Below are 21558 nucleotides of genomic sequence, written 5' to 3' on the forward strand. Positions count from 1 at the left end.
AGAAAAAGCGGGTTTTTAAAACTGTTTATTGTCTAGTTGCTGTAATTGATGATGACCCAAGCCCCCAGGAAAACAGAAACTGAGCATGTCCCACTCTGCGCATCGCAACCAGGTATTGGTTTCTATTCGCCACTCTGGTTGGTCGGGTCTGAGAAACTGCCTCCGAACCTCCAGCAAGCAGAAAGGAAGTGCGCAAGCGCACCTCGGACTGTCTTTGTTACTTAGGAAACAGCCAATCAACGGTCCGAGAGTTGACCAATGAGAAGCGCGGAAGAGGCGACAGGCTAATTTGAACGCGTGGCGCGGGGTGAAGTTTGGACCCGGTAGGGAAGGGTGGGGAGCGATCTGCTGGTCACAGCGCTTTGGTCTGTAGCGGAGGGATCTCCGAGCGACTACACCAGTGGCGGGGAGCCGACAAAGGTAAGCTTTGTCCCACGGTGGAGTAGGCCTTGTGGGGTCTTGCGCTGGGTCTCCGACACGTTGACCCAGCTGCTCCGGGACTGGAGCCTGAGCCAGCCCTCCGGTGCAGAACGTTAAAGTACAGCGCGATCATCGAACTCTGCTACCGCGCCTGCAGGTCCCGGGTGGACCCCTTGAACAAGGCGGGGAGCGGGGCGCTTCCTTACACCTTGCGTACTGGAGATCACTATCTCTCTTGCTCTTTTGTACCGGACGTGGGCTGGGTCCGTACCTCTGCACCTGGCCCTCTGTACGCCTGCTCTGTGAAAAGTCCTCTCGCTCACGTGTGAGGAAGGATTGGGCTCTCAAGCACGCTAGAACTGGAGACCTGGGACCTCCTAAACCATTGACCGCATATCTCTACAGAACTGATTGCGGAGTCGTATGTGCAGTGGTCTGTAACTTAGTTACTGGAACACTCAATGAATATTAGATTGAATGAAGGAAGGAATGAAAGAACATCTGTAGACAGAAAAACAGGCTTGTGTTACTCTTCCTAGGATTTTCCTCTTAGCTTTGCGCTTTTAGGGAACTGAAGTGGTATGGAAAAGATAAAGTCAAGGAACTTAGGGGATTTTATTGAAAACATTGGTTCTTTTCTGCATCATGGAGAAATGGCATGTCATAGAATTCTAGTAATAATGGCTACACTTCCTTGAGCACTTATCAGGTTTGAATGAACTCAATTCTTACCAAAAAAAAAAACGTATGGGTAGATACTGTTTACAGGTTTGGAAACTGAGGCACACAGCAGTTAAGCCTAGCTCAGAGGAGAACATCTACAACATTTTTCAGAATGAGCTTCTCCTAAATGTTACACTGATTTCTTCAATCTCCCCATTTTATTTCTTTTCACATCACTGCATCCCATGCTGAACAACTCAATGTATTCAGTTCTTCTTGGCCTGGTTTCAGTATTTAATTTCCCCATGGCTCAGACAGATTTTAAGGTGTCTCAATTTATTGGTTTTTGTGTTATCCAATCCAGTTCCACTTATACCTTTTTTTAAAAGTAAAAATGTAGCAAACTTTTAGAAATATTTATAAGATTTTTCTCTACCTGGCCACAAAGTGAATTTAAGCAATTATTAGACTATTGTATAAACCATTTTCTCTTTCCACAAGCAATTCAATTATAAATACCAATGAAAAAGAAAATTAAAACAAATCCTCATTTGGAAATTAAAAAATACACTTAAATAGGGTATGATGATATAATTAAAAGATACTTTTCATGAAACAATGAAAAATACTATTTATAAAACTTGCGGGATGCATTAAAGCAATACTTAGAGGATAATATAGTCCTAAATGTTTACATTTGGTTCATTTTTTAAAAAAAACTAAGTTTGATATTTGTTTCAAACAACAGAACAACAGAATACATATGTAAAACATGAAAGGAAGAAGATAGCCAGGCACAGTGTTGTGTAACTGTAATCCCAGCTACTGGAGAGGCTGAGGTAGGAGGATCTCAAGTTCAAGGCCAGACTGGACAACTTAATGAGATCCTGTCTCAAAAATAAAAAGGGCCAGAACCAGGAGCAGTGAGTGGTGTCCACCTGTAATCCTAACAATTAGGGAGGCTGAGGCAGAAGGATCTGAAGTTCAAGGCCAGCTTCAGCAATTTAGCAAGACCCTAAGCAACTTAGACCCTGTCTCAAAAAAATAAAAGGTGGCGGGGCTGGGATGTGGCTCAGTGGTGGAGCACTTGCCTACCATGTGTGAGGCACTGGATTCAATTCTCAGCACCACATAAAAATAAATAAATAAAATAAAGGTATTGTGTCCATCTGCAACTAAAAAATATATTAAAAAAAAAAAAAAAAAAAGTCTGTGTTTGTATGTCAGTGGTAGACCACCCTGGGTTCAATTCCCAGTAAGACACACAAATACAAAGGAAAAAGATAAAAGTTAAAAGCAGAAATTAATGACATAGAATTTTACAATATAATAGGATTAACTTAGCCAAAAGTTGTATCTCTGAGAAGACTAACAAAAAACCAAACTTCTCACAATATTGATGAAAATAAAAGAAACAAAAATCTTAAGAACAAAAAATAGGGGACATAACTTCAGTTACAGAGAGTAAAAGAAAGTCTTCAGTGGAACACCCTTTTTAAAAATGCTTTTGGAAAGTTTCTAGGAAAAAACTTACCAAAACTGACTCAAGAAGTTATGGAATTTTTTTTTGGTAGTTGTAGCATGCCTTTATTTTATTTGTTTATTTTTATGTGGTGCTAAGGCTTGAACCCAGTGCCTCACAGGTGCTAAGCAAGTGCTCTGCCACTGAGCTATAGCCCCAGCCTGGAAATTTTTAATAGACCTAAAACCAGTGAGGAAACTGAATTCATTTAAAACATTCCTTCACACACATTTAAAGAAACCTCACCAAACTCCATCAGAAATTTTAAGGCCATTAGGAGAAATGATTCTACTCTTACACAAACTCTTCCTAAAACATTTTCAGACTATTTTATGATTCTACAGATGAGATAAAGAAAATTACAAGTCAATCTCTTTTATAAATATAGTTGTAGAAAGTCTTAAACAAGCCGGGCACAGTGGCACGCTCCTGTAATCCCTGCAACAAGAGGGATTACACGTTTGAGGCCAGCCTCAGGGGTTTAGCAAGACCCTCAGCAAATTAGTGAGATCCTGTCTCAAAATTTAAAAATAGAAAGGACTGGGGGATGTAGCTCAGTGGTAAAATATCCCTGGGTTAAATCCGCAGTACCCCCCCCCAAAAAAAAATAATTAAAATATTAGCAATCAGAAGCCAACAATACACTTTTAAAAATATGACCATGGGCTGGGGAGATAGCTCAGTTGGTAGAGTGCTTGCCTTGCAAGCACAAGGCCCTGGGTTCAAATCCCCAGCACCGCAAAAAAAAAAAAAATATGACCATGTTAAATTTAATCAGGAGTGCAAGAATGATTTAACATTAGAAAATCTATTAATACAGGACTGGTGATGTAGCTTAGTGCTAGCTTGTATTGCTAGCATGCTTGAGGCCCTGGACTTGATCCCCACAGCACCAAAAAAAAAAACCTCTGTTAATACAATTTACATACTTACAGATTAAAGGAGAAAACATATTGCAATTAGGCACAGAAAGAGTATTCAATAAAATTTGATACCTATTCATGATTTTTAAAAATATGTATAATATATATCAGTAAAGTAGAAATGGAGATAAATTTCCTTAAACCAACAAAGTATAAAATAATAGGAACATTCATATAAAACCAGGGAAGAAAAAAGAATGCTCACTCTTACTGCTTCTATTCAATATTGTACTGGAGTTCCTAGTCAGAACCATAAGATAAGAAAAGTAAAATAAGATTAGAGCTGGGTGCAGTGGTGTTCACCTGTAATTCCAGCAGCTTGTGAAACTGAGGCAGGAGGATCACAAGTTCAAAGCCAGACAGACTCAGCAATGAAGTGAGGCCTTAAGTAATTTAGTAAAGAGAGCCTGTTGCAAAATAAAAAAAAAAAATAAAAAGGACCGGGGATGTGGCTCAGTGGTTAAGTGCCTCTGGGGTTAAATCCCTGGTACCAAAAGTAAAATAAAATAAAAATAATAAAACACAGCTCCTTCCTCTGTACACCCTGCACAAGAAGATCCAGTGGTCCTGAGACACTGTTCTTATGCGTACCAAGGTGAGGAGAAGTAGGAGCTGCCGAAGCCCCACCAGGGCAGAACAGCCTAAGGATGGAGTAGTGCCTCTGGTGACAGAAAGAGGTCAGGTTCTGGTCTTGCTTACTTCCCTACCTGCTTGATGTGTTAAGTTCCTTCCGGTACTTCCAGTTTCCTTTGTAGAATAAGGATGTAACAATTGTATCATACTCACATAATGAGATTGTTGTGAAAGTTAAATGACACCATTTGTAAAGCACCTAGCATAGAGTATTTAGTGTAGTGTCTGATACACTGTAAAACACTCAGTAAATGTTAGCTAGAATGGTAATTATTTTTAGACTTTTGGATTCAGACTGTTCTTTTCTGGCTTGTATTCGTTGATATGACAAATATTCTGCATCTCTGCGTGGGCACCTGGTGTGCATAAACTATGTCAGTCAAGAGGGCCCTCTCTTAGAGCTTATGGGCAAGAAACAAGTATAAAATATTCTGAAGGAACAACGAAGGGGGCACAGAAACCCCTATGACAGTAGAATATCTAAGGGCTGGCCTCCTTCCCTCTAACTCCCAACTGTCTGCAGGGGGGTCCCCTCAACTCAAGTCCTCAGAAATTCTCCTTGGGTCTATCCCTAAGAGCACGGAAGAGGCCACCCCGAAACAACGGAATCTTGGCTTCCCACCCCAGCTCAGTAGCGCACTAGCCTCTGGGTTTTAATGAGCTGCCCTGGGTTAGAAATAGGACGTGACTGTGGCTGGCTGAGAACCCTGAAGATCTTATTAAAGAATCATCTCCCTTGTACTTTGGGCTGAAATGCTCTTTCCAACCAAGGATCAAAGCAAACTTGACAAACGTTCTCTCATTAATCTCCCCATCCCCCTGGGGTGGGAGCAGATCGGTAGCTTTCTCCCTGGCTCTCAAAGGAGGAAGCCGATGTGACATCGATGCTGGGTGGCTCTTGGAAAGACCTCCCCCTAAGTCAGATACAGAACAGAGACCAGGACCCAGGCATCTTAGGGGCTCCCATGGTGTCACCCGCATCCCATACCCTGTGCCCCCAGCACTGTCTCAGGAAGAGGAAAAACATCTCATTAGGCAAACAGACTCAGCCCCGCTGGCCCTCAGGAGGCGGGGAGGAGAGAACTGTAAAGGTTATGCACACTCCTTTGCCAGTGCCCTTTTTAATTTCCTGCTTAGAATGTTAGGCTGCTCTGTGGCTCCTCCTCAGCCAAGACCCTCCCGGTGGGATGCTGGGATGCCAGGAAGGCAGCCAGAAGAGACTCAGGCATCCTCTGACTTTATTTCCCCCAGTAGAAAAGTGGTTTCCTTGGGGGGTGAGAATTCAAGGGCAAGAAACTCAGTGCCAAAGATTAGGTACAGTTCACATATCTACAAGTATTTACTGAAAACATAATGCTAATCCCATAAAAGGGATTATGATTATTATACTAACATAAGGGGTTATTACAACAATGATCCTCAAAGCGTAATATATAATATCATTATCAGGCAGGATAACCGGCTCTGTGGTCAGACTGCCTGGGTTAGAGTAGGACTTCATCACTCACTAGCATTGGGACCTTGGGCAAATGGCTTAACCCTCTCTGTCTCAATTTCCTCATTGAAAAATTAGTATAATAATACTATCTGTCTTGTGGGATTGCAATGGAGATAAAAGTAGATGATATGTGTAAGGTGCTTTGAATAGTCCCTGATACAGTGATAACTTAGCTAATATGTTTATTATGACAATCTGGCTGCTAGACTAGAAATCGAATTATACACATTATTGTTGGTTGATATCTTTCCCTTGTCTGATGTGGGGAAGAATTTTAGGGGTGAGGGGACAAGAATTCTGAATCAGCTCAATTTGGCTCATTCCCCAAAGAAAACCTGAGCTGTTTGCTAGGTATATACCTCACTTTCCTTTGCTGAGTGAGCTCAGTAATTGTGACCCATCAGCCATACCTAGTCTTTACTGGGAAAGCATTCTTTTGTTCATATCCTTTGGTAATGATCCCCTACCCCATTTCTTACTCCTGTTAATATATCCCTAGAATTGGGCTAAACTTTTCCAGGATATCCTTGAGCTCTGCATTCCATTCCCACCCTTGGTAAGCTGGCTCAAAGGAGAAATGAAAAACCTTCAGGGGACCAGGTGTGGTGGGACACACCTGTAATCCCAGCAGCTCTGTAGGCTGAGGCAGGAGGATTACAAGTTCAAGGCCGGCCTCAGCAATTTAATGTGGCCTAGACTCTGACTCAAAATAAAAAATAAAAAGGGCCAAGGATGTGACTCTGGGATTAAACACCCTTTGGTTCACTCCCTGGTTCCCCCTACCCCACCCTCCAAAAAAAAATAATAATCCAGGAGAAAGGCCTGGGGAGAGCCATGAGAAGGAAGAGGCCATAAGTGTCTGGCATGATTACCAGGTCAACACTGGGGAATCTGTGTGTCACCCCCGACATAAGCAGATTGAAGGAGAAATACTGTTTGATCATTTCAGCAAGCCCCAAAAAGCATTTGATAAAATTCAACACCCAGTTCTGCACCCCTAATGGGCAGTGGAGGGTGGGCAACTAAATAAAGAAGAGCTAAAAATAGAAAGTAGCTGTCATTATTTGCAAACTATATTATCATTTAATTGAAAGGCCTAAGAGAATCAATGGCAATCTATTAGAACTAATAAGGGAGTCTGGCATTGTGACCAGATACCTGATCTGCATACTGATCTGAAGCTTTGCCATATTCTGGTAAAACATGAATTTGAAAATGTAATTTTAAAAGGAGCCTATTCACAATATAACAAAGACTGTGTAATAACTAGTAATAAACCTATCAAGAAATATATGATACTCATGTGGGGAAAATTATAAAATTTTACTGAAGATTATAAAGTTGTATATAAATAGGAAGAGATACCAGGTCCTAGATGGGAAGACTCGCTATCATAAAGAAGTTATCTCATATTAATCTACAAATTCAAAATAATCCAAATTAAAATCTTAGCAGGAGTTTTTGTAGAATTTCATAACCACCAAGTGCTTTCAACCCCATCTACTCTGGAGGTCGAGGCAGGAAGATCCCAAGTTTGAGGCCAGCCTGCGCAACTTAGTAAGACTAAGTTGCTTAGATACAGACTAAGACTCTGTATCAAAATTAAAAAGGACTAGGGTTATAGTTCAGTGGTAGAGTGGCCCTAAATTCTATCTCCGTAAAAACCTAAATGTAAGAAAATAAAAAACATTAGAAATATAAGAAAAGTATTTATCACCTTAGAGAAAGGAGTCTTCTTAAATATGACATAGAAGCCATAAAAGAAAAGATTGACTTCTTTGATCATTTAAATATTGAAAACATCACTACTGCCTGGAGTAGGGTTTTTTCCCAGAATGTACGGTTGGTTTGATACCAGCAATAATATCCAATACTATACCATGGGAGCAAGGACATGTAATGTATCAGTAGATGCTGAAAGGGTGTTAAATAAAAATTCTAGACTTTCCTAATAACAACCTTATGTAAAATAAGAATAAGAGAAATTATTAATATGGTAAAGACTATTTGTCTCAAAGTTGTTTCTAAATAATGAGGCACTAAAGCCATTTCCTATAAGATCAGAAGCAAAACAAGCAGGCCCATTATCTTCATTGTTATTAAAAATCATTTTATAAGTTCTAGAGACTGTGATATGTAAGAAATTAAATAGGCATAAATACGGAGAAGAAAAGTTAAAATGTATTTTCTTTACTGACACATGATTGTATACTTGGGGGGCTGGGGAGATAGCTCAGCTGGTAGAGTGCTTGCCTCACAAGCACAAGGCCCTGAGTTCGATCCCCAGTACCACCAAAAAAAAAAAAAAAAAGAAATCTATAGAGAGGCTGGGGTTGTGGCTCAGTGGTAGAGTGCTTGCCTGGAACGCAATGAGGCACTGGGTTTGATCCTCAGCATCACATATAAATAAAATAAAGAAAAAAAAATTGTATACTTGGAGAATCAAAAAAATCCTAAAAAACAAATTGGAATTAAGTAAGAGAATTTGAGGGTGGTAGATATAAGGTGAATATCTAAAGATCAGTTGTTTCTCCATTTTTGCAATTACCAGCTGGAATTGGGAGAAGGCTTTCCATTCATGAAAGCAATTAAATTTATAAAACACTTAGGAATTATATTCAAAGGATAACAAAATAAATATGTAAATGTAAAGCAATTCCAACAGGTTTTTTGTTACTGAAGGGGAGAAGGGGATCTGGGTTGTGAGCAGAATTGATAAGATCTTTTTCTTCCTTTTTCTCTTTTTTTTGGACACTAGGGATTGAACCCAGGGGTACTCTACCACTGAGCTAAATCCCAACACCCACCTCTTTTTTTTTTTTTTTTTTTTTTTTTGGAGACCAGGTCTTGCTAAGTTGCTGAGGCTGGCCTTGAACTTGTGGTCTTCCTGCCTCAGTCTCCTGAGTTCCTAGGATTATAGGCGTGCACCATCACTCCCAGCAGTCAAATTTTCTTAAAGACAATAAATGCCTGGGAAGAGCCAAGACAATTATGAAAAAGTCTTGTGAGGAGCTCTTGCCTCACTAGATAAAATCCCAGTAAAGGAACAGAAGGAAGAGTATAGTGTTGGCATGGGAGTAGATGAATAGCTCGGTGGAACAAAATAGTTAATACACCTATGAAAACCAAGTCATTTGAATATGACAAAGGTGTATTTCAAGTGAGAAAGAGATAGGTATAAACGATTGATACTGGTGCCAATATTCTTACTCTCTTGGGGTATAAAATGGAGGTCAGCTTGGGAAGGCAGCAGGTGGAGCCCCTGAGTGTTGAAGGGCACCCGGCCAAGTCTGGGTTGGTTTGGTCCTCATCTCCATCATGTCTCCGCTCAGGTGTTGCCACGGTGATGGCAGTGGAGGACAGCATGGTGCAGGTGGTGGTGCGGGTGCGGCCCCCCACCCCTCGGGAGTTGGAGAGTCAGCGATGGCCTGTGGTTCAAGTGGTGGACGAGCGGGTGCTGGTGTTTGATCCTGAGGAACCCGATGGGGGATTCCCTGGCCTAAAATGGGGTGGTACCCATGACGGCCCCAAGAAGAAGGGTAAAGACCTGACATTTGTCTTCGACCGGGTCTTTGGTGAGAAGGCCACCCAACAGGATGTGTTCCAGCACACCACCCACAGCATCCTGGACAGCTTCCTCCAGGGCTACAACTGCTCAGGTGAGAACCTGAATTCTGCCTGGTAGCACCCTTGCCTCCCTGCTCCCTTTGAAGGAGGGGTTTCCATGTCTTCTGACATATGCTGGCCTGTCCCTTGGTGGGCGTGGCTTGGTGAGCCCTTTCATCCTCTGCGGTAGGGGGCCTCATTCACTCACTGTACTCGACCCTAGCATACAGTAGCCAGTCAGACAGGTGTGGCTTCTGGACTCTTGATGCTTACAGTGTGTTTATAAACCGCAATGAGTGCTAGTGAGGGAAACAGTGGTGGGCCTTCACTGGGGGAAGCTCCCTAGCCTGGAGAAGGCATGGACAGTACCTGCAGATCCCTTTGCCCTGGAGTCCACAGGCTTATGGGAGGCAGGACAGACCCGTGGAGGACCAAGAGGCTGAGCATGAGCACTGGGTAGGGTAGGAGTGGTAGGAGCAGTGAAATGGCAGACTGGTGTACGTGGATGAAAAAGGAAGGGGCTTGGAGGAAGGCAGGGCTGAGCTGGGTGGAATGTGCTGGTGGCAACCCTGGGGAAGGTGAACCTGGCCTTGCTGCCACCCTCCTTCCCACCCTGTCCTCTGTAGTGTTTGCCTATGGGGCTACTGGGGCTGGGAAGACACACACCATGCTGGGAAGGGAGGAGGACCCTGGCATCATGTACCTGACCACCATGGAACTATACAGGCGTTTCGAGGCCTGCCAGGAGGAAAAGCAGTTCGAGGTGCTCATCAGCTACCTGGAGGTAGGGCTGCTCCCCCGCCCAGGGCACCATCCCTCATTCTCATGACTACCTGAAGAGAGGATGGAGCAGAGAGAGTGGTGGGAAAGGTGGTGGCAGGAAGTGGGTAGTGGATCCTGGGGAAGCCCCCAAATCTGCTCTTGTCATTTAACATCACCCTGCAAAGTGCCACTCATGTCCAGTGTCTCAAATACACACCAGTTTCTGGCTTTCCTGTCCAGCAACTCTGCCCATTCTAGCCTGCACTTGGTTGGAGTCCTCTTCCTCAGTCTTCTCCCTCTTGTCCTTTCTCCTCCTCAGGTGTACAATGAACAGATTCATGACCTCCTGGAGCCCAAGGGGCCCCTTGCCATCCGTGAGGACCCTGACAAGGGGGTGATGGTGCAAGGACTTTCTTTCCACCAGGTATGGGATTGGGCTCAGGTGGAACCAGCTGCCCCATTGGTCCTCCAGGGTTTCCTCACAAGGCAATTTGGGGATGTCCTGGATGTTGGGGTAGTGGCAGTAGCAAGAGAGGGGTGACATTGGCTCTGAAAAGCAGCCCTTCCTGTTAGGGGAAAATCCCTGGTGGGGAGACCACATCCCCTCCTTGGTGTCTCCTCTGCAGCCAGCCTCAGCAGAGCAGCTGCTGGAGATGCTGACCAGGGGGAACCGCAACCGCACTCAGCACCCCACTGATGCCAATGCTACTTCCTCCCGCTCCCATGCCATCTTCCAGGTGAGCAGGATCATGGACTGGGCATGAAACCTGGGCTCCTGGTGCCCACGTCCCCCTCACTCCTGCCTTCCACCTCCAGATCTTTGTAAAGCAGCAGGACCGAGTCCCAGGACTGACCCAGGCCCTGCAGGTGGCCAAGATGAGCCTGATTGACCTGGCTGGCTCAGAGCGGGCATCCAGCACCCGTGCCAAGGGGGAGCGGCTGCGGGAGGGTGCCAACATCAACCGTTCTCTGCTGGCCCTCATCAATGTCCTCAATGCCCTGGCGGATGCAAAGGTAAAGCAATGCAGTCCCAGCACCCAGGACAGCGACTGAGGCCTGAACCCAGTTATCCTTGCTTCCAGCCCTGGGCCATAGGCCACTGGAGCCTGACCAGGTTAGTCTAATATAGTTGTTTCCCCCAACTCACTGACCACCCCCAGGGCCGCAAGTCTCATGTGCCCTACCGGGACAGCAAACTGACCCGCCTGCTCAAGGACTCCATTGGGGGCAACTGCCGCACAGTGATGATTGCTGCCATCAGCCCCTCTAACCTGGCCTACGAGGACACTTACAACACCCTCAAATATGCTGACCGGGCCAAAGAGATCAGACTCACGGTGCGTGCCAGCTAGGGATGGCCAACCTGAGTATGGAGGGAACCCCTAGCCTGGGAGGAGGAGGACGGGACAGGACCAAGAGCTTCCTCAGATCCCTGTCCAATGTCCCCAAGCAGAGGAAAGAAGTTCCCTGGGCTCTGTCTTCAGGGAGAGTCTTTGTGATAGGAGAAACACTGTCCCTGCCTTTGGGAAGACTCCAGCTGGACAGAGGCAGACAGTCAACTCCAAGGGAGACATGGAACAGGTGGCTCAGTGGGCCAGTGGCCTGGTTCTGACTTGTTTTAAGCAACAGGACCACAATTTCAGCAAAACGACATAAACACCCACATATGTTAACCCAGACAAAAGCAGATGTGTTCTGGCCTCCACCCATACCTTCTAGGCCTCCCCTCATGAACCTCCACTCCCTGCCTCTTCAGGAACCCTGGCCCACCTGGACCTGCTGAAGATCAACCCCTGTCCAGTAAGAACATCTACTTCAGGGAGTCAGGCATCAGGTTCATAGGCAGGCACTCCTCTGTCCCTTGCTGTGGTCCCAGGCATGTTACTGACCTCTGGTCTATTTTCCTACCTGTAAGAGGGAGTCCTTAGTACTATGAGTAAGGATCTCATGTGATGCCTGGTCATCAGAGGTGGTTGATAACAGCTGCTTTGAATAAACAAACAAATCTTTCCCCTGTGCCCCCATCTCAGCTGAAGAGCAACGTGATCAGTCTGGACTGTCACATCAGCCAGTATGCCACCATCTGCCAACAGCTCCAAGCTGAGGTGAGGAGCCTACCTGGGGAATGGGTTCGGGGCAAGGAGTGACAGAGAGGAGCTGGGGTGCAGCAGGGCTCTATGCCATCCCTCACCTCCTGGGCTCACCTGGGCTGCTGTCATTCCAGGTGGCCAACCTGAGGAAGAAGCTCCAAGCATATGAGGCAGGAGCCCAGGCCCCACAGCAGGGCCACTCACAGTCCCCCAAGTTGAGCCTTCCACAGCAACAGTGAGTTCTACTGCCCATTGTCCCACCCTTAAGCTCAGCTGGGACAGGGAGCTGGGTCCCTTCTCCATCTTTCAGATATTCACACCTAGGGTTGGGGGTTCACACCAAGGACATCAACTGATGTCTCCTGGAGTGCCTGGTGCCAAATGAGCATATAGCAAGCGGAATCTACTCATGGAGAGAAAGTGAACTTAGGGGTTGGGTGTTATTGTTTCTTAAAGCAGAAAATTCCTGACACCTTCTTCTACCCTTAGCCACTGCCCATTTGTCAGTCAAGCATTGTTTGTGGGCTCTGCCACCTGGTGCCACAGAGATCCCCCCTCCCTGCTCACCCTTCCTGTCCCACATCATGCCTTTCAAACTCTTATTTCCCCCTTAGCCTTCCTGGCTCCCCTTTACTGCTCCGCCCCCGCAGCCAGCCCTGGACCCCAGAGCTCCACATGGGGTCTGAAGATCAAGAGGGGAGCCTGAGAACAGAGGCCCAGGAACAGAGGGTCATAGAAGGAAGCTCTTCAGACCAGGAGGAGACCCCAAAGGACGAGGACAAAGACCCTGCTGAGGTAGGGCTGGAGGCAGGAGGCCTGGGCCTCAGGAAGGCTTGGGGCTGGTAGAAGATTAGAATAAACGTCTCTCTTTAACTCAGAGTCCCTTTCGTCCCGGTTCTCCTCCTGGATTTCTTACCTCCGTCAGACATTGTGTGTCTGGAAGTGACTGGCAGAAAGCAAGCCTCTCCCGGGGCCTGGCCATTCTAGCAGGAGCTGTCATCCTGTTCCTGGGGGAGGGACGGATTTTAGAATTTTAGGAGGTCATCCTGGCTCCTCTACCCACTTTCTTTAGGTTCCAGCCCAGACATTGGAGCAGAACCTCAGACCCCCACTGCCAGAGTCTGCTGGTCTCACCCTGCAGCCTAAGCCAGTGACCAGCCACCTCTCACCCCAGAACCTGGACGGGGACCATTCTAAGCGGTGAGTGTCTTTTGCTTCTACTCTGGCCTCCAAGGTGGGAGGTGATGGGCTTAGCCTCCTGGTGGTGGGACCCGATCGTAGTTAAGAGTTGAGTCTCTTCATCAACATTTTCCCTTATCTGCTTTCAACTCCTAGACACAATCACCTACTCTATTTACTTAGCATCATCTCTATTTATTCCTCCACATCGTTGGCAGCCAGCAGGCGGGAGAAGCAAAGCACCAGATTCCATCCAGACAGCCAGCAAGCACTGAGCTAGGTTGGGCTGCTGGGGCTAGCACTTGGCCTTGCAGTCTGAGGGCAGAGCTGCTGTCAGAGCGAGGAGGATGCAGCTGGGAGGAGCTGGGCGTCAGGCGGAGGAGGAGTCAACCTCCCTGAGTCAGTTGCTTCTCCTGCGTCTTCATCAACAGATTGAATGTGGCTATTTTTTCTCAGAAGTAAATACAAACTTCCAAGTGAAGCCAGAGAGAAAGGGTTTGGGGACATTCCTTCTGTGCTTCACTCAGGGGCACTGCTTTGTTTTTCCCTTGGCCCCAGGGCCATAAATCCCCTGCTGCTTAGTGGTGTTACTGCCAGCCCCGCTCTCCCCTCCCCAGCACGCTTCACACTAGGCAGTGTATTTAAAGCTTCCGGACAGAAGGGCCTGTTTAATTTTATTTCTTGTTGGGGAGTGTCTGTTCCCGACTCAGCAAAAAATGCTGTGGCCTGAATAATCAGCGGCTCATTATCTGTCTCCTGCTGCCAACTCCCTGGGGCCTGAAGAGGCAGGGATGCACTGGTGGGATGTCCCGTTGGCCTCCCAGGGAACAACCACAGGCTCCCACAGATGACTCACGGTCTCTCTGCTTGGTGTCCCGTGTTTTGAGGAGAGAGGACCCATGTCCTCATTTCTGCTCTGCCTCTGGTTTTGTGGTTTCCAATAAGTTCCTTCAATCTTGGCTATGATTTGGGTATCATAATCTTTATTCTCCCTGATTCTTGGGGAATATTAATACAATATTAATGAAGTGCTAATACAATATGATAGAAGACCCCTAGATTCAGGAGTGGCAGAACATTCCGGATCATTTCCAGGTTTGGAAACACTCTGACAAGCAGATAATCGAAAATCGTTTCTATTTGGCTTTGGAATTTAGAATCTTGAACCATCAGGACATTGAACAGAGCTGAGATTTTCTAGTTCAGTGGTTTTTCAGGATTTTTTTTCCAGCTGCACAGTCCTCTCTTTACATGGAATCTCATGCTGAGGTCTAATAGATAGGACGAACAGAACAGAGTTGCTGTCTGATAGGCATTTGAAACTTAATTTGAAAATTCATGATTTAGAGCAATTTCCCATTCGTTGGCTGGGGGGCTGAGGCTTCTGTGCAGGGCCAGACCTGGGTCATCTGACTTCCAGGCCCGTTCATTTCTTTCTAACACCCACTCTTCTCAATAGTCTAGTCTTCCTTATAACATGTGGCTCAGGAAGGTACAGAATGAATTTCTACTGTATCCTTTTAAATTTGTGTCCTGCCTTCTTCCACAAAGACCTCAAGCCTGCTTTACAAAAATGAGTGTAAATTCCCTGAACACACATGACTGAGGGCAATGGGTGGGGTTCAGAGGTGTCCAGACAGGTAGAGCTCCCTGAGGGTAAATCATTTGCTATGAATAATCCCCACCAAGGTAATTTTGTTTATTCTTGTATCATAGGTGTTCCTTACAGAAAGAAAATTTACTTTATGAGAATCCAAATTTACATCAATAATCTCATTACCTTCAGAATTTCCTTTAAATAGTTCCCCTAGCATGTGAAATATGTTGAATCACACATATTTTTTTCAGGATCCCAAACACTAAATAGAAGACACAGACCAATATGCCTTTTTGAGGGTCTTCTCAGAGCCAAGGTCAACTTAACCTATCTTAGTTTATCTCCTCTTAACCTAATGAGGTAGATGGTATTATTATCACTTTGCATAAATAATAGTTCACTAAACTCACAGTGTTTAATATGTATGAGGTATTCTTTAAACATTCTGTATACAAAATAACTTGTTGTTTTTTTTTTTTTTTTTTTTTTGTACTGAGGATTTAACTGAGGGGTACTTTACTATTAAGCTACATCCATGGTTCTTTTTTCCTTTTTTGAATTTTATGTTGAGACAGTCTTGCTAAGTTGCTTAGGGCCTCTAAGTTGTTGAGACTGACCTCAAACTTGGAATCCTCCTGCCTTAGCCTCCTGAGTTACTGAGATTATAGGCATGCACCACCATGCCTGGCTAAAATAACTCAGTCTTTCCAACAATGCTATGAAGTGGGTGCATTTGTTATCCCTGTCTTAAGGTTGTGGACCAATGCACCCAAGATCACAGCTTGGAAAGGTTGAGCTGGATTTGAGCAGGTATCTAGCAGTCTGACTTGAGCGGGGTTCCTAACTGCTACCTTACATTGCCCTCGGGCTAAATGAGCTTATGATCACAGTGCCAGTAAATGGAAGGGCTAAGAGGAAACTCAGACCTTCCAAGTCCAAGGTCACTTAGCACCTTTCCCTACTTTCCATGTCACCATCTCTGTCATGAAGTATTTATAATAGGTGACATCTCCTACCTTGCCTATGGCCATCTTGGGCTTTTTCAAGGGGATGGCAGAGTGGGAGCCCTATCTGGGAGACCAGCCAGCCAGTCTGGGACAAGGCAGGAGAGAACTAGTGGACCACCCCAGGTGTGCTCCTCGACCACAGCCGGAACGATGGGGACAGTGCATGGCATAAAGGACCCTGGTGTGGCTGGGTCTGAATAGAAATCCCTTTCCCTCTGTTTCAGGTTGGCCCTCCAGGTGCTGTGCCTGGCCCAGAAGCAGTATTCCCTGCTCCAGGCAGCCAATCTCCTGACCCCTGACATGATTACAGAGTTTGAGACCCTGCAGCAGCTGGTACAAGAGGGAAAAACTGAGCCTGGGGCCAAGACCTCCAGGACTCCTGACCTGGCCAGGAGGGCCCCTGTGACCCCGGAGTTGTGTTCAGAATCCAGTGAGTGTCACCCTGCCCAGCTGGTTGTACTGGATTATGCTGTGGTTAGGAGGTTGGACCCCAGGGCTCATGCACTTCTGCAAACAAAGAGGCCCCAGGAAACATGAAGAGTTAAGGGCTCCTTCATGAATCCAGTGTCTTGCTCTGTACATTCTCTGCTCCTGGCCAGTCCCTGGTCTCTCCTCAGCACTCTCCCCTCTCTGCCCAGAATCTCCAGGCTACTGTGGCCCTGTGACCCGAACAATGGCAAGAAGATTGAGTGGCCTCAAGCACACTCTGGGTATCCCACCTGAACCTGATTGCACCCCAGCCTCAGCATCCCAACGGCCCACAGAGAAGAACAACAAAAGGAGACCAAGCCCCACAGAGCCAGACAGTCCCCCAGCCCCAAAGCTGGAGACTAAGCGCCAGCGCCAGTCCTTCCTACCCTGCCTGAGGAGAGGGTCTCTGCCTAAGGCCCAGCCTTCATGTGGGCCCAGCACCCCCAAAGGGACGAGGCCCTCCTCCCCCTGCCATTCCCCTCGCTTCTGCCCAGCTACTGTCATCAAGAGCCGGGTGCCCCTGGGCCCTTCTGCTGTACAGAACTGCTCTACCCCTCTGGCCCTCCCTGCTCGTGACCTGAATGCCACTTTTGATCTCTCCGAGGAGCCCTCCTCAAAACTCAATTTCCATGAATTTGTCGGCTGGGAGAATGTCCCCCAGGAACTGAATAGGCTAGACCAGCCCTTCGTCCCCAGGTGAGTCTCTCAGCCTCCCAGCAGAGGTCAGAGGTCAGCAAGGGACAAGGGTGCCAAGAAGAGTAGAAGGCACCTGCTTTAGGAGCCAGGATATTTGCCATCTGTTTCCCTTTGGTCATGGTCAGCTTTTCTACCCAGTCCCAGGAGAGCAGAGTGCACAGCTGCCAGGGGCATGACTTCATCAGGGACCCTCTTCATGCCTCAGATCCACCAGCTCTATGCTGGTTTGTGGCTTGTGTATGAGTAGCTAACAGAACCACAGAACCCCATTTGGGAAGAGTCAGCAGGGAACCAGGAATTCATGATCCTAGCCCTATTTGTTCCTCTGCTTTGCTTGGGCACTATGTTCCAATCTGAGTTCTGTGTCCCACTGGGAAATAGTTTTTCTGCCACTTTTGCCCCCAGATTTTTCCCTCAGGGCCAGCATCTGGAAATAGAGAAATAAAGAAAACTTTCTTCAGTATTTTCCAGTGAGAAGGTGCAGCTGTTACCCTTGCCCTCCACCCACAGGGCCAGAGAGAGGAATAGCAACCAGCTCAGGACAGTCCAAGGCCAATAACAAGTGGCAGGCTGACCGGGACCTGTGAAGCAGAGGCCACAGGCTGCCCACCTGCACTCCTGCTCCTTCCATGGCCCCTGAACCTATTCTCAGTAACAAGCTCAGAGCTGGGCAGGTGGAAGGGTGAAATTGTTTGAACTCCAGTTCCCTGAACGCACCAGAAACTGACATCTGGATGTTCTCCCAGAGCAGGGCTGTCACTCAGCTGTCAGCCCAGACCTAGCAAGGCAGGGAGAGAATCCACCTCTTAGCAGGAAGAAACCTCAGGTCATCTTGTCCACCTCCCTCTCCTAGCAAGCTGGGAGTTAGAAGGAATAAGAGTAGCCAGTGTCATTTCTGGTTCCCTCCTGATCTACTTCCATCCCTCTGCCTGCTCCCCAGTGGACCTATGCTCCTGTTCACCATGAAGGGCCCCAAGCCAACATCTTCCTTCCCTGGAACCTCAGCCTGCAAGAAAAAGCGCACCATGAGGTAAGGTCTGGAAGCTGTTGGGGTGAGGGTGTGGAGAAAGAACCCTCACTGGGGCATTAGGCCCCTGGGCTGCCACAGACCCTTTCCTGGTGTGTCTCTGGACTCCTAGGAGCAAGCAGCCGAAGTCTAGTGAGCAGAGCAAGCATCTAATTCTCTGACTGGAGTTTCTTTGGCCTTTTGCTTGCTATCACAGGATCATCTCAGAGGTGCTGATCCAGGTCCCCTATCCACAAGGGAGACGTTCAGCATTTATTGGTTGATCCAATGATTGGACTATCCCCTTTCTTACCCTCCCATGTCCCAAACCCCACAAGCCTCTCCAGCTCTCACATCTGACCTTGGAAACTCTTGCTTGTTCTCGGCTCCCTGCCCTCGAGGCTTAGCAGCTAGTGCTGCCTCCCTCCACACATCAGTCCGGGGCATGACTGTAACCTTCCCACCTGCCTTCCCTCTCTCAGTTCCTCAGTCTCCCGGGGCCGCAGCCGCAGTCGCATCGCCCGCCTCCCCAGCAGCACCTTGAAGAGGCCAGCTGGACCCCTTGCAATCCCAGGTGACTGCCACTGGGGACAAGAGCGACTGGTCCACATTGACAATTGAAGACAGGATGCAAGAGGGGACAGAGGGGGTTTGGACCCAGGTGAGAGGAGGGCTTGGAATACTTCCCAGCATCTCAGGGACCAGGAAAAGGGAGGTAGAAGACGGGATGAGAGGCAGTGGACCAATGGAATAGAGCCTCACCTTCCTCCTGTACCTACCTGCAGAGCTACCCTTGAGTCCCCGCTGCCTCAGTGACCAAAGGACCCAGAAGGAACTGACTGGGGCTGGGGGATTGCTGTCAGCTGGAAACTGCAGTGCCCAGGTGTCCTGACTTCCAAACTATCCAGCTCCTCCAGCCCCTCTAGGCTCGCTGCCTTTGCTTGGTGCCCGGAGCCTTCAACACCAGGATCCCTCACCCTGGAGCAATTCGTGCCAACACACCTTTCTTCATTAACACCCTCCCCAACAATACATTCTGCTACTCGCCCTCTTTATTTTGTTTTTGTTTTGTTGAGACAGAGTCTCACTATGTTGTCCAGGCTGGCCTCGAACTCGCAATCCTCCTCCTGCCTCAGCCCCTGGGCAGCTGGGATTACAGGTGTAATCACCTGGGCACCACATGTCCACTCCCACCCTCTTTGTAAATCTGTTACACTCAGCTGCTCAGCATGTACATATTCAGTTGTGAGTATTAATGTGCGGCTATTTTAAAGGGTGCTGCATGTTCCCCCCTCAATTCCAAAGCCCACCATCAGGCCAGGGGCTCTTTGGGGCTCTTTTCCTACCCCATGTGTAACCCAGGACCGTGTACAGTGATGGCTGCTGCCTCTTGGACGGATGAGGCTGGTGGGGGTATTCTGGGAAGTCACATCTTGGCTCTTCCATGGTTTCTGAGAGGCGAATCTTCAGCCCCATCCTGGCCCCTGTCCTGGTGATGATGCAGCTCATGATGGTGCCTTGATTTCCAGAAGAAGCCTGCTTTATTATCTTTATACATAGACACACACACACAAGTATAAGAAAGGGGACTGTAACCTTAATGCTACCACTTAGGTAACCATGCTAGTGATTCCAGGGTTTACACCCTTCTGCTTCTTGATTTATGCATATATATGTATATTTATGTATACACACACATATATATATATAGATGTATGTTTTTAACTGTAATAACCATCTCCATCCTTGGTGTGTTTTTCTCTGTACAACTACATAGGATGGCACACCTTCCCTTTCTCACCTTCCAGTTCTTCAAAACCTAAAGAAACTTCTGAGTATAGAAAACAACACTCACCCAGCCTCTTTGCTGCAGGAAGTCTGGGCCTAGGACTGAGCCCCGCTCCTCACTCCAGTGCCCAATCTTCTTCCCTAAAGGGCCTTTATTCCCTGAGTGGGTCAAGAAGCAACCTTATCTGGAGGTCTGGTCCATGCTTCTACCTCAGGCCTGGAGTCGTACAGTCAGGGAGAGTTGTTTTGTCTTTGTTTTTTTTGGTACTAGGAGTTGAATCCACTGAGCCATATCCCCAGCCCTTTTTATTTTTGAGACAGGGTTCCACTGAGTTGTCCAGGCTGGCCTCAAATTTGCAAATCTCCTGCCTCAGCTTCCGGAATCATTGGGATTTCAGGCACTTATGCCACTGTGCCTGGCTAGAGAGAACTTTTTCAGTGGTCCCAGATCCCCCTGCTGGAACCCAGTACAAGCGGTTGGGGGCCTTCCTCTCCATTCAGTGGATTGTGTGACAGTAGAACACAGTTATCTCTCTCCTCTCCAGGAAGACATGGTTGGCTGAATGAATTAATAGTGTAAATAAAATTACAGGAATCTGTGTTTAACTTGCTTCTGAAAACAAACATGTTAGGGGTATTTAGCACATTGCGAGTAGTGTGTAAATAACACTGCTAAGTTCAAGGCAGTCCTAGCTGTTCTGCGGGACCAGCCTTCCCCTCTACTTGGTGGGCCCCTCCCACTCAGTTCCAGTCCCTTTGGAGGAGCAAAAGAGTGCTCCTGCAGCTGCTGAGCTTCACAAAGCTTCACAGCTATACGGGGTGAATAATGAGGAAACACTCACAAAAGGGTCCACCAAACCTGCCCACAGTTAGACTGTAAGTGCTCCCGATCCAACCTGGGGGTCTAGTTCTTTACTTGACGCTGGGCTGCTTCCCTTTGGAAGTGAACAGACATTTCACATGCCTGGGGTTCCCGCCTCTCCAATTAGCCTTTATGAGTTTTCCCCCCTGTGTACCGTGATTCCCTTGGAATCAGTCACAGTTTCACATCTGTAGCCCCTGGCAGCCTGGTATGGTGCCTTGACCTCAGGAGGCCTCTGCTGAATGTTGGTTGGATTCAAATTGAATAACTTCCCCCATTTCCTGGGGCTCTCACATATATTATCTCATTTGATCATCACCGTCACCCTGGAAGGGCAGAGGCAGCAGGCACAGGGCAAGGCGGCTGGTGACTAGGGCCAGGAGGGCGACCTCCAAACAATAGGGTCCTTGCACGAGGCAGTTTGCCTGGGCTGGGGGCAGTCCTAGAGTGGGAGAGGTCACTCTTGACAAGGATGTTCGGCAGCCAGCCATCTGCTTGGCAAACATTTGTGGCTCTGTGGTGCAAAATATGCTCTCGGGTGACCCATTAAATGCACAAAGACTGTGCTGATGGAGTTAAGCACTGGTGAGGCTCCTGCCCTCAATCACGTGAGGTCGGCTGAGTGCTCGCTGTGGCGTCCCGCATGCCAGAGGCAGCCTGGCTTCACAGGGAGCAGGCAGGGACTGAGGGGGGCAGCAAGCTGACAGCCAGCCCTCAGCTGACCTCAGTGGGCCATGAGGCTCTGGACTGTTCTCTGGATTGGATTGTTCTTACATAAAGAGTCGCCCGTGAGACATGGCAATGGATGGCTTCCCATTCCCTGCGGGCCCAGCTC

General features: G+C 47.4%; 1 protein-coding gene across 3 annotated transcripts; it reads left to right on the top strand.

The window, feature by feature from the left end:
- Positions 1-315: 315 nt before the first annotated feature.
- On the top strand, positions 316-19776 carry KIF18B (kinesin family member 18B). 3 transcript variants are annotated; one of them, XM_079134694.1, is made up of 16 exons: positions 316-420; positions 8992-9318; positions 9892-10049; positions 10347-10451; positions 10654-10764; positions 10844-11041; positions 11188-11364; positions 12058-12132; positions 12252-12352; positions 12732-12912; positions 13190-13317; positions 16125-16330; positions 16539-17067; positions 18008-18097; positions 18556-18734; positions 18859-19776. In XM_079134694.1, the coding sequence occupies exons 2-15, from the start codon at positions 9006-9008 to the stop codon at positions 18692-18694; spliced, it is 2511 nt and encodes an 836-aa protein (XP_078990820.1). In that variant the 5' UTR covers positions 316-420; positions 8992-9005; the 3' UTR covers positions 18695-18734; positions 18859-19776. The 3 variants fall into 3 exon arrangements, with proteins under 3 accessions (XP_078990820.1, XP_078990818.1, XP_078990819.1); XM_079134692.1 differs by having other exon boundaries at positions 18556-18647; XM_079134693.1 differs by having other exon boundaries at positions 12768-12912; positions 18556-18647.
- Positions 19777-21558: the final 1782 nt, after the last annotated feature.

This window comes from Sciurus vulgaris (genome assembly GCF_902686455.1).
Source record: "Sciurus vulgaris genome assembly, chromosome: 3".
NCBI classification, from domain to species: domain Eukaryota; kingdom Metazoa; phylum Chordata; class Mammalia; order Rodentia; family Sciuridae; genus Sciurus; species Sciurus vulgaris.